At 47.7% G+C, this 13,461-nt stretch overlaps 1 protein-coding gene across 9 annotated transcripts in view; it reads right to left on the bottom strand.

Moving 5' to 3' along the window:
* PPFIA1 (PTPRF interacting protein alpha 1) overlaps window positions 1-12,573 on the bottom strand; it is a 128,771-nt gene extending 116,198 nt beyond the window's left edge. For 7 of the 9 annotated variants that reach the window (XR_007518293.1, XR_007518294.1, XM_049892747.1 and 4 more), the window contains exons 1-2: window positions 12,453-12,573; window positions 10,576-10,839 (exon numbers count right to left, since the gene is read on the bottom strand). Coding sequence is in view for 7 of the 9 variants with exons in the window: in XM_049892747.1 (XP_049748704.1) it covers window positions 10,576-10,839 (264 nt within the window). In the remaining 2 variants the exon portion in view is untranslated. The remainder of the gene's footprint in view (window positions 1-10,575; window positions 10,840-12,452) is intronic. The other 2 variants (XM_049892748.1, XM_049892750.1) reach the window with 1 other exon arrangement.
* Window positions 12,574-13,461: the final 888 nt, after the last annotated feature.

Here is a 13,461-nt window from a genome sequence, read left to right as displayed (position 1 = left end):
CAAAAATTCCTGGACCAGATGGTTGCTCCAGGAAATTCTACCAAAAATTTAGACAAGAAATGTCAGCAATATTGTTTAAACTCTTCCAAAAGGCAGAGGAGGAAGGCATGCTCCCTAAGTCATTCTATGAGTCAGATATAACCCTGATACCCAAACCAGACAAAGACACCACAAGAAAAGAAAACTACAGGCCTGTATCTCTTATGAATATAGATGTAAAAATTCTCAACAAAATATTCGCGAAGAGAAGCTAAGAGATATTAAAAAAAAGAGTCATACACCAAGACCAAGTGGGATTTATTCCAGGAATGCAGGGAGGGTTCAACATTAGAAAATCATCAATGTAATATTCCACATCAATAGAACCAAGGAAAAGAACCAAATGATCATTTCTATGGATGCAGAAAAAGCATTTGATAAAATCCAACACCCTTTCTTGATGAGAACCTTAAAGAAAACTGGAATAGAAGGGAAATTCCTCAGTATGATTCAGGGCATATATGAAAAGCCAACAGCCAACATTGCACTTAATGGAGAAAGACTGAGAGCTTTCCCCTTGATACTGGGAACAAGACAAGGGTGCCGGCTCTCACCGCTTCTATTCGCTATTGCATTAGAAATCCTAGACAGAGTAATAAGACAAAAAGAAAAAAAAAAAACAAGGTATCGAGATAGGAAAAAGAAGAAGTAACATTTTCTCTATTCACAGATATGATCCCACATATAGAAGACTCCAAAAGTCCACAAGAAAACTTCTGGAGCTAAAAATAGGAATTTAAACAAAGTTGCAGGGTATAGGGTCAATGAATACAAGCCAGTTGGGTTTCTATACACCAGCAATGGAAAATTTGAAGGAGAAATTGGGGAAAAAATGTCATTTACAATACCATCTAAGAGAATGAAATACCTAGAAATAAATCTAACCAGGGACATGAAGGACTTATAAAATGAAAACTATAAAACACTGCGGAAAGAGATTAAAGAAGACTTAAATAATTGGAAAGATGTTCCACACTCATGGACTGGAAGACAATACTGTTAAAATGTCAATACCACCCAAAGCAATCTATAGATTCAACACAATCTCAAACAAAATTCCAACAGCCTTTTCTACAGAAAGAGAAAAACCAATCCTCACCTTTATATGAAACGGCAAGAGGCCCGTATACCTAGAACAATGCTGAAAGAGAAGAACGAAGTAAGAGGACTCAAACTTCCTGATTTTAAAACACACCACATACAGCTATAGGGTCACCACGAGCTGGAATCGACCCAATGGCAACAGGTGCACAGCCACAACAGCCACGCAAAAGCGTATTTCAGTGTATCAAGAGCACCGAATATTGTAATGAAATGCACAAAACATGGAATTAGGAGACCAAAAGGAAAAAAAGGCACGCTCGGCATTTCTGAAGCTGAAAAACCGGAAGAAAAAATTCAAGCTTTACGTTGCAATCTTGAAGGATTCTATGGGCAAAAAAATTGAGTGACGCAAGAAGCATCAAAAGAAGATGGATGGGATACAAAGAGTCACTGCACCACAAAGAACTGGCAGACATTCAACCGTTTCAGGAGAAACCATATGATCAAGAACTGATGGTGCTGAAGGAAGAGGGCAAGCTGCACCAAAGGCACCGCCAAGAAAAAAAGCCTCCAGGAACCGGTGGAATACTAATTGTGATGTTTCAACAAACCGATGCAACATAGAAGACGGCTCACTCATTTATGCCGAGAAATCTGGAGATAGCTACCCGGCCAACCAACCGGAAGGGACCTATACTTGTGACCTGTCATGGACCGAATTGTTTGTATCCCCCCCAAATTTGTGTATCAATGTGGCTAGGCCATGACTCCCAGTACTGTGTTATTGTCCACCACTCTGTCATCTGATGTGATTTCCTGTGTGTTGCAAATCCTATGACTATGATGTTAATGGGATGGATTAGCGGCAGTTAAGTGATGAGATCTACAAGGTTAGGTTTTTAAGCCAATCTCTTTTGAGATATAAAAGAGAAAACAGAGCAGAGAGATAGGGAACCTCATGCTAGCAAGAAAGCAGCACCTACAGCAGAGTGCATCCTTTGGACCTCGGGTTCCTGTGCAGAGACGCTCCTAGACCAGGAGAAAACTGATGACAAGGATCTTCCTCCAGAGCCAACAGAGAGAGGAATCCTTCCCCTGAAGCTGGTGCCCTGAATTCGGACTTCTAGCCTGAGACTGTGAGAGAACAAGCTTCTGTTTGTTGAAGTCATCCACTTGCGGGATTTCTGTTATAGCAGCACTAGGTAGGTAACTAAGACATGACCATTCCAAAAAAAGGGAGATCCAATGGAATGCGGAAATTATCAAGCAGTATCACTAATATCACGTACAAGTAAAATTATGCTGAGTATTAATCTCAAATGGTTGCAGCAGTACACTGACAGGGAACTGCCAGAAATTCAAGCCAGATTCAGAAGAGGACGCAGAATGAGGGATATGACTGCTGATGTCAGACAGATCCTGGCTGAAAGCAGAGAACACCAGAAAGATGTTTACCTGTGGTTTACTGACTACACAAAGGCATTCAACTATGTGGATCATAACAAATTATAGATAACATTGAAAGAATGGGAATTCCAGAACACTTAATTGTGCTCATGCGGAACCTGTACATAGACCAAGAGGCAATCGTTCGAAAAGAACAAAGGAATACCATGTGGATTAAAATCAGGAAAGGTATGCATCAGGATTGTATCCTTTCACCATACTAATTCAATCTATGTCCTAAATAACCCAAGAAGCTGGACTGTATGAAGAACGTGACATCAGGATTGAAGGATGACTTGTTAACAACCTGCAATAAGCAGATGACACCTTGCTTGCTGAAAGTGAGGAGAACTTGAAGCATTACTGATGAAGATCAAAGACCACAGCCTTCAGTATGCATTACACCCCAACACGAAGAAAACTAAAATCCTCTCAACTGAACCAATAAGCAATACCATGATAAACAGAGAAAATATTTAAGTTGTCAAGGATTTCACTTTACTTGGATCCACAACCAACGCCCATGGAAGCAGCGGTCAAGAAATCCAATGATGCAATCACAAAAGGACAAATATCATATGAGACCACTATTATAAAAACTCATGAAAAGGTTTACACACAGAAAGAAACAATCTTTGAGGGTTACTAGGGAGGGGAGTGGTGGGGAGGTAAAAACACTAACTAGACAACAGGTAAGTGGTAACTTTGGTGAAGGGTAAGATAGTATGCAATACTGGGGAAGTCAGCACAACTTGACCAAGGCAAGGTTATGGAAGTTTCATAGATACATCCAAACTCCCTGCTGGACTGAATAACTGGGCTGAGGTCTGCGGACTATGGTCTCAGGGGACATCTAAGTCAAGTGGCATAACATAGTTTATGAGAAAATGCTCTACATCCTACTTTGGTGAATAGTGTCTGGGGTCTTAAAAGCTTGTGAGTGGCCATCTGAGATACTCCACTGGTCCCACCTCATCTGGAGCAAGGGAGAATGAAGAAAAGCAAGGACACAGGGAAAGATGAGTCCAAAGGACTAATGGACCACAACTACCACAGCTCCCACCAGAGCTGGGTCCAGCACAACTAGACGGTGTCCGACTACAACCACCAACTGCTCTGACAAGGATCACGATAGAAGGTCCCAGAAACAGCTGGAGAAAAATGTAGAACAAAACTCTAACTCGCAAAAAAAAAAAAAAGACTAGACTTACTGGTCTGACAGAGACAGGAGAAACCCCAAGAGTATGGTCTCTGGACACCCTTTTAACTCAATACTGAAGTTACTCCTGGGGTTCACCCTTCAGCCAAAGACTAGACAGGCCCATAAAACAAAATGAGACTAAATGGGCACACCAACCCAGGAGCAAGGACAAGAAGGCAGGAGAGGACAGGAAAGCTGGTAATGAGAAACCAAGGCCGAGAAGGGGAGAGTGTTGACATGTCGTGGGTTGGCAACCAACGTCACAAAACAATATTAACTGTAATGAGAAACTAATTTGCTTTGTAAACTTTCATCTAAAATACAAAAAAAAAAAAATTGGTTAGGTTTAAGGCACAAGCTAAAAAAAAAAAGAAAATCAAACAACGTATTACATTAGGCAAATCTGCTGCAAAAGACCTCTTTAAAGTGTTCAAAAGGCAAAGATGTCCCCTTGAAAACTAAGGTACATCCAACCCTAGCCATGGTATTTTCAATCTCCTCGTACACATGCGAAAGCTGAACAATGAATAAGGGAGACCGAAGACTTGATGCATTTGAGAATTACGGTGTTGGCGAAGAATACTGAATATACCACGGACTTCCAGAAGAACGAACAAACCTGTCTTGGAAGAAGTACAGCCAGAATGCTCCTTATAGAGTGAAATTTTGTCTTTGAATATGTTCTCAGGAGGGATCTGTCCCTGGAGAAGGATGTGGTGTGACAGACCACTTTTCTGTAGCCTTTCTCATCATGGTTTCATAATTCCCACCCAAGTGACTGGGCAGGAAAGTGCGCATGAGGTAACTGTGGCCCGCCAAAGTAACTGATCAGTTTTGCTATTCTGCTAGGCTTAAAACAAGCTAGCCCAGGCATGGGAGGAAAGGATCTCATCCCACCATGGAAGAAAAGCCAAGAGCAGAGAGTGTCCGTTGGACCCGGATCCCTGCGCTGAGAAACTCCTGGAACCACGAGACCGAGAGAGCGATAACAGAGAACAGAGAGTGGGAGCTGAGACACTGAAGATGACAAGAACCAGTGGCAGAGAGACAGCAGCAAGAAGTGGCACAGTGGGCTTCCCAGGCCACAGAGCAAGAAAGCCCTTTCGGGCAGGAGGTTAGCTAGCTTAGCGGAGTGCCTGTGGGAACTTGGTGGACGTGGAGCTAGAGCTGAGCGCCTTGAGGCCGAGGCTTCCTGGCAGAGCGGGGTGCCTCGAGACACTTGCTGGCAGAGCTAAAAGAGCTCTGTGACACTTGCCTGAGCAGGGCAGAGGCCAAGGGGCCAGAGGGAAGCATGCCTGCGAGCATGGCTGGGAAGAGGCTGTCCTGATGGAAGAACTGTGTCCTTGAGTGTCCTGAGCCTGAACTGTAACCCGTTACTTCCGTAAGAAACCTCATCGACTCCACAGCAACGGGTTTGGTTTTTTCTTTCTTTGGCCTGTGAGGTCTGTGTGGCCACTGAAATACATCATCAAACCTATCAGAGAAGTAGAGAGTGCCGTGCGAGGGGCGGCTGGTGTGCGAATCGGTACAGACAGAACAGAGAGGAGGCGTGTCTGACCTCCACCTCACAGCAACCAGCCTTGGGCTGTTCTCTTGATTCTCCTTGCCTCTTATGAAGTCAGAAGTCAGACACCACCCCCACGCCGATTCACAAAGGACATCATGCTTGGCAAAGTAGAGGGTTAGCAAAAAAGAGGAAGACCCTCAAAAAGATGAACTGACACAGTGGCTGCAACAATGGGCTCAAACATAACGGTTGTGAGCATGGCGCAGGACCAGGCAGTGTTTTGTTCTGTTGTGCCCTGGGTCGCTATGAGTCGGAACCGACTCGACGGCACCTAACAAAACAAAAACAAAATAAAGCTACAGTAATCGAAACAGCCTGGTACTGTTATAACAATAGAGGCATAGACCAATGGAATAGAATTGAGTCCAGAAATAAATCCAGACATCTATGGTCAACTGATATTTGACAAGGGTGCTCAGTCCATTTGATGAGGAATGAAGAGTCTCTTCAATAAATGTCGCTAGGAAAATTAGATCTCCACATGCAGAAATATGAAACAGGGTCCATGCCTCACACCATACATAAAAACAAATTCAAAATAGATGAAGGACGCAAATGTGCGAACTAAAACCATAACATTCTTAGAAGAACAAGCAGGGGCAATGCTGTGAGGCCTAGCTTTCAACAATGGGTTATTTAATATAATTAGAAAAGCACGCAGAGCAAAGACAAAATAAATAAATAGGACATCATAAAAATTAAAAGCTTTCATTCATCAAGACTTTACGAAAAAAGTGAAAAGACAAGCTACCAACTGGGAAAACGTGTTTGGAAACCACATATCCAATAAGAATCTAATCACCAAAATATACATAAAATTTTGATAACAACAAAAAGACAAATAACCCAATCATAAAATGGGCAAAGGACTTGAACAGACATGTTGCCAAAGAGGACATTCAAATGGCCACCAAACACATGAAAAGATGCTCAGCATCATTAGCCATCAGAGATGCAAATCAAAACCACAATGATACTATTTCACTCCCACTAGGAAGACTAAGAAAAAAATAACAGGAAATAACAAACGTTGGTGAGGATGTGGGGAAACTGGAACCCTTATCCACTGCTGGTGGGAATTCAAAATGGTATAGCCATTGTGGAAAACAGTGTGGCAGTTCCTCAAAAAACTAAAAATAGATCTCTCAGATGACCCAGCAATCCCACTCCTAGGTATGTACACAAAAGACTTGGAAACAGAGACTCAAACAGAGACTTGGACACCACAGTTCACCGCAGCACTATTCACAACAGCCAAAAGGTGGAAACCACCTAAATGCCCATCAACGGGTGAATGGATAAAAAAATGGAGTACGTACATACAACGGAGTATCGCTTAGCCAGTAGGAGAAACGAAGTCCTGATACATGCTACAACAGGGATGAAGCCAGAAGACATTATGCTGAGTGAATTAAGTCAATCACAAAAGGACAAATATTGTATAACCTCACTTGTATAAAAAGACAAGAAAAGGCAAAGGTATAGAGAACAAAGTTTATTAGTGGTTGGTTACCAGGGGCAAGAGGGAAGGGGAAAGGGGGTTTAATGGTGATGGAAATACTGCACTGATTAAGGGTAGGGTTACACAGCCGATTATTGTAACTGCTGTCAACAAGCTGTACACCTATAAAAAATTAAAAAAAAAACAACCCACTGAGAGTGAAAAGGCAAACACAGAATAAGAAAATACTGTCGTACGTATATGTATTTAGAATATAAGTAGAACTCCTTCAAATCAATAAAAAAATAAGATACACAGCTCCATCAAAAATGGGGCAGAAGACTTGAACGGTCATTTCACAAAAGGAGACATCCAAATGGCCAATGAACACATGCAAAGAGGCGCTCCCTCGGCAAGTTCACTGGGTATCAGGGAGCAGCAAATTCAAACCATACTGCACTACTGCAGGGCAATGAGTTTTTATATGGCCCTTCTGGCCATGGTCTTGTAAAAAAAAAAAAAAAATGACTGCGTGGGACTATGCAAATAAGGTGCCCATGGCCCACCAAGGGGATTGGTCAGTTCTGCCATCCCACTAGGCTTAAAAAGAGCCAATTCCATAGGTTGAGAGGGGACTTCACTACCATGAAGAAAAGGAGTTGGGAGTAGAGCACATCCTTTGGACCCAGGGTCCCCGCACTGAGAACCTCCTAGACCCAGGAGACAGGGAGCTGTAACACTGGACAGCTTTAACACTAGAGGCAACAGCGGCAGGAGATGGCAGCGGCAAAGGAGCAGCAGACAGGAAGAGAGCCGAATGCCTTGGGCAGGAGGCTTCCTGGAGGAGCGGGGTGCCTCCAGGCACTGATCAGCTATAACACTAAGGAGCTTTAACACTTGACCAAGCAGGGCAGAGGCCAGGCCTGAGAAGGGCCCGGTGGCAGAGGCCTATCTGTGGGTACGACTGAGAAGCTGTCCTTATCAAAGAACTGTATCCTGAGTTGTTCTAGTACTTCCAAATTGATCCTGATCTTGAATTGTAACCTGTCACTCTCCTGTTGTTGTTGTTAGGTACTGTCGAGTCAGTTCCGACTCATAGCAACCCCATGTACAAGAGAACAAGACAATGCCCAGTCCTGTGCCATGCTCACAATCACTGTCATGCTTGAGCCCACTGTTGCAGCCACTGTGTCAATCCATGTCATCGAGGATCTTCCCCTTTTTCATTGACCCTCTACTTTAGCAGGCATGACGTCCCTCTCCAGGGACTGGTCCCTTCTAAAAACACACCCACAGTAAATGAGACAAAGTCTCCTCATCCTCACTTGTAATGACCACATAACCGTGAGTACGGTCCATGAGTTCTGTGCGGCCACTGCAATGAATCGTTGAGCCCACAGAGAAGCAGAGAGGGCCCCGGGAGGGGTGGCTGGTGTCAGAACTGGTAAAAGGCTTGCAGGGAGGAGGTGTGTGACTCTGCCTCCTAGGAGTCAGCTTGGGGCTAAGGTGGGTCTTGGTTCTTCTCTCTCCCCTGAAGCTAGAGGAACTCTGACACTGCTAGCATTTCACAGCTACCTACCATTAAATACCCGCTAAAATTAAGTGCTAACTTGAAAAACCACCAAGATGAAAAGTAACCACAGTCAGAGAGCACACGGACGAGCAATCCCGCAGGCAGGCGCTGCCGCCGGTGGTGGGGTGAACAGGTACAGGCAGGGCTCTCGGCAGTCTCTACCAAGGCTGGACACACGCCTACCCCAGCCTCGGCAACGCCATGCCTCTGCACACGCCCGACAGGATCTGTACGGATTTACACGCGAACAAAAAACGATGTCCCGAGCAGCATTTGGAAAAACTGGAAACAACCCTACTGTCCATGAACAGCAGAGGGAATGATTATGGCATATTCAGACGCCGGGTTACTAGACAGAAAATGAGACTGAAAAAGCCACAGGAGACAGTATGAGTGAAGTTCACAAACACAGTGAATGAAAAAATGGGGAAAAAAATTGTTTGATTCCATTTACATAAAGACAACGTGCAAAAGTCATCAACGGTAAAAAGTCAAGACCATGGCTACCTTTGGGGAACAAGTGCTGGGGGTAGGTAAGACAGGGCTTCTGGGAAGCTGGTAATGTTATTTATCTGGGTGGTGGCTACGTGAGTGTGCTAAGCGTGTGGAAAAATCAGGGAGCTGACACTTATGGCTTGTGTATTCTTCTGAAGCACTTTACTTCGATTTTTAGAAAGTTGTACTATTATTTGCTTATATCATGTCTCCAGAGTACAAGTTCATTTTCTTTACTCATGTGCCTGTCTGGTTACACTATTAGCCACCAAAGATGAGGCAAATTCCAGGAAAGGGAAGTGCCTAAAAGAAGTTTACTTAGTGGCCACTGTGTTCCTGAAGTCCTAGAATCAGGCGCTCAGGTGGTGATGGGAACCGCTGACATCATCGCAGCATACACTCCACTTGGCATCTCCAGGCTACAACGCTGAGCAGTAGCTAGAAACAAATCACTGAGCAACCGCCTCGCCTGGCAAAGGTGACGACCACCTCTGCATGAGAGGATGCTGCTCAAAGCCCGTCACTCCCTAGTATGTCCGTTGTGCCCATCCCTGCAAAAAACCACTTCATCTAAGTATTTGATATACACTTCACTATGTGCAACTCAAATCATATGAAAACAATCACACACACACAAAAAAAAACCTACTGTAAAGATTTGCAAATACAATAAAATTCCTGTAAAACAGAGTAATTTGGTCGACCCTTTTAAGTTTGTGGGAATGAAATCTGACCTGAACAAACATGGTAATTTATAAGTGGGTTTTTAATAAGAAAACACTCTATCATGCTCTCATCCAACCGAAAGAGAACACACAGAAATCTTATCAAATCGTTGCTGCTACAAAGGAAATCCAAATGTCGGGCTTATCAATCTTTCAAGAGAATCGGCTAAAGCCAAGAAATGCATTAAGGCCAGTAATTATCAATTTACTAATTTATCACTGCAGACCCATCAGGAAGGTTCTGCGTAACTGTATGCTTATCCAGGTCTACCTGAAAGCTCCATAAAGGCACACGCTCTGAATAGGTAACATGGCACCCAGACATCCCATCAACACCTCTGTCACCTAGACATGGCCGCTGCACGCCAACACTCACTGTACACTTTCCTAGTTTTACTACTTTCCCCCTTCACCTATCACTGAATCCTCATTCAACTCCTTAACGAAAGGCTTTGAAACACTGGTCCAAACGTAATATACTTAGAATAACAACTTCAAGGTGACCTTAAGCCTGATCGTTTTCATCTGCCAAGGAAAAGTTCCTAAGGTGTCTATCTCCACTCTTCCAACCCCTAAAACAAATCTGGTTTAGAAAACAGGTGTTCTGGTAAAGGGGGGCTGTAAAAAAATTTTTCTTTCCTCTGAAATCTATCCTATTTGCCTACTGATTTTCTTTAGGAAATTGGAAAGGCATGAAAAAGAATGCATGGGAAATACACTCTGGGCAAGAGGCAGCTGAAGACAATGGAACCGAAGGCCCCACATAGCCTGACTGGTTCACGGTCTTTCTCAGAAATGCTGGAGCACTGTCCCACACCTAGACAATCCCTTCTGCTGCCCCAGGACAGGAATGAGAGTTGTAAGGTATTTTCACGTGACTCTGGAGTACCACAGAGTTTGTTCTCCCTACGAAGTTTTAGCCCCGGGAACTTCATCACCAGAAGCCGCCATTTCATAACTAGTTGTACAAAATGCTCACAGAACCATTAACAGAAAGTGACACCACACGAAAGCCTTTAGTGGAAACCTCGGCAGCATCTGTACCTGTGGAAGTGCAGTGTTGAGCTGTCTCTGCAAGGAGTCTCGCTCGTGCCCAACCTCGTGTAACTTCCCCTGGGTGAGCGCCAGCGTTTCCTGAGTCTCTCTCAGCGTATCGAGAAGACGGTCCCTTTCTTCCAGCATGGAGACCATTAACTGTTCAAAGTGGGAGTCTGCATCAGGCTGGGATGGGGAGCCGGACCCATGGCTCCCGCCTCCTCCTGAGGGGCCTTCTGCTTCACTGATGGTCGGCATCACCTCGCACATCATCTGGAAATGACAGACACAGACTGGAGTTGGTATGAGCAAAACAAAGGTCCCCACAGGTCTGCAACTTTATAGGTATCTACAGCTTGGAACCAACCTGACGGCAACGGGTTTGGTCGGGTTTCATGGCTAATACACAGGAGCCTGGGTGCAGCAAGTGGTTCGAGATTGGCTGCTAACCTAAAGGCTGGTGGTGAAAACCCACCCAGCACTCCGTGGGAGAAAGGCCTGGTGATCTCCTTCCGGAATTAGAGACAAGAACGGAGCACTTCTACTGAATACCACACAGGGTCACCGTGACTCAGAACTGGCTGGAGGGCAACAGGTTTTCGTTTTTGTTTTTTAGCTAATAAAAGAAAAAGGCGTCCGCCCCATTCTTCTCAGGTCTGATTGTTATGCTCCACATATAAACTGGAAATGCAAACACATGTGAAACCTTCGGCAGTCACGCCAGATGAAGACATTAACCTCAAAAATAACCCAGTGGAGCAGTAAAGACTGAGGAGGGCTACCCATCTCATAAAGAACAAACCCTAAGGGATTTTGTTTGCAAAGCGGTATTTTTGTTGTTGAAAACAAGAGTGCTTCTGTAACCCTTTTTTTTTTTTTTTTTTTTTCCTATTTCCCGGTGGGGAAGAAAAAGTCAAAACACATGCCACCCAATCTTTTTTTTTTTTTTTTTTTTTTTCAGGGAAAGCACAGAAGGAGCACACAGCCAGTAACACTGACAAGTACAAAATCCACCAGGCATCTGGCAAGAATGTGTACAGTCAGCTCCTGGGAAGGAATGACGGCTCCCTGAATTCTTGGATTTGGAGAGCAGTAAAAGGAACTGGATTCGGGAAGGGCTGGGAGAGGTGTTTTTCAATGGCTGCAACAGTTGGTCAGTCAACCTAACTTTTACGTAAGTTTACAGCGCAAAGAAAAAAAATTCCACAATGGAAACACCGCAGGTCGACACAGCCGGGGTCAGCCAGGAAGGAAGGAAAAGTGAAAGGTGAGACGATGGCAGACTGGGAAATGTCTCAAATACAAGGACGGGACGAGGGGATGGAAGCGGCGCTCACTCCCGAGGGTTCTGGGCTGTGTTCGGCCACCGCCGACCCCCCGAGAGAGGTGCCCAAGACGGCGCCCCCGGCAGTGACCATGACCTCGAGCCCACTCGCCCTCCCTTCCCCTCCTGCACCAGGTGCCACGGGCGCCCCCGACCCCGGGGTGCTGAGAGCCGTCCGCACCGGGGGCCCGGCGTGTGCTGGCGCCCCGGTCAGGGCTGCAGGCGCCACCAGTCCTCGCCCCTCGCGCCCAGCTCGCCACCCCCGGGGCGCTGGGTCCGGGAGGGAGCGGCGCGTCGCCCGGGCGCCCGGTCCCAGGGGCGGAGAGGGCGGCAGAGAGCACCGGGGCGCGCGGCCGCTGGGGTCCCGCCGGGGTCCCCCTCCGCCCCGGCCTCGCCCCCCGCCCCGCCGCGGCCCCCGGAGGGTCCCGGTGCCCGAGGGTGACATCGGACGGCGGCGCAGCCCCTCGGCGGGCGCTGGAGGCCCGCCGCGCCCGAGGCCGGCGCTCGCAGGGGACCCCGGCCCGCGTCGCCCGCCTGCCTCAGTCTCCCCGCGCGCCCTCACCTTGCTCGCCGGGGAGCGGGAGGAGGCTCCGCGGCGGCTCGCGGGCGGCCGCTCGCTCCGGCGCGCTCAGGGCCCACGAAGGACGCCCGCGGCCGGCGCCCGCTCGCCCAGCCGCCCGCCCGACGCCCGCGCCCGGCCCGCCGTCGCCAGTCACGAAGGCCGGCCCGCGGCCGGACTCTGCCGAGCGGAGGAGGAGCGGGCCCGGCCTGCGCGTCACCGGCGTCAACGTGCCCGACGTCGGACGCGTCGCGCGAGCGTCAGCGCCGGCGCGCCGGACGCCCCGCCCCCGGGACGGGCGCCCACTGCGCAAGCGCCGCCTCCTCAGGGCCGGGCGGCCGCGCGGCCCGAGCGCTGATTGGCTGCGCGCCCAAGCCCCGCCCCCAGCCCACCTGGGGAAGGTGGGGAGCGACTGACTGCTCCCGGCGCAGGTCCTGGCCGGGCGGCGTCGAGGTCTCTCCTTAACCGCCGCCGGAACAGCATGGCCTTTATACAGCGTCAGTTGTGCTTCAGGTCTGCGCCAGACGCTTCCCAGCATCCGGTGCACCCTGGGCCCGGGGCAGGAGGCGGGCGCACGCCCACCCGAGGCCGAGGGGCGGGGGAAGCCCACGAGTGTCGCCTCCAGACCCTCCTCAGGTGGCCTCCCGGACCGAGGCCGTGCAGCACAAGGAAGGACGCGGCTTTTACACCAGAGCCGTGGTTAAGCTTTACCTTCGGTACCTAGGCAGGCGAAGATGCGGAATGCAGGCTGTGGAACCGGGCTCGCTGGTTCTCCTCCCAGCGCTGTTAACTTTACCCTCAGCGTGGGCCTGAGTAACACCGAAACCCCTCTGGGAGTCAATGGCCCACCTGTACAATGGGAAAATGGTACAGACCTACCTGCAAGGTGGTTTTGAGGAACAGAACATCCCTAAAGCAACGAGTTGGGAGCCTGGCTGTGGAGGTGTTCCATCGGGGTGGCCACTTCTGTCCTCTCTGCAAACATTCGTCAGCTGCCAATCAAAAGGTTGGC

Source organism: Elephas maximus, chromosome 7 (genome assembly GCF_024166365.1).
Source record: "Elephas maximus indicus isolate mEleMax1 chromosome 7, mEleMax1 primary haplotype, whole genome shotgun sequence".
In the NCBI taxonomy this organism is placed as follows: Eukaryota; Metazoa; Chordata; class Mammalia; order Proboscidea; family Elephantidae; genus Elephas; species Elephas maximus.
Note: the sequence above shows the minus strand (reverse complement) of the source record. Positions and strands in the feature narration are given on the sequence as shown.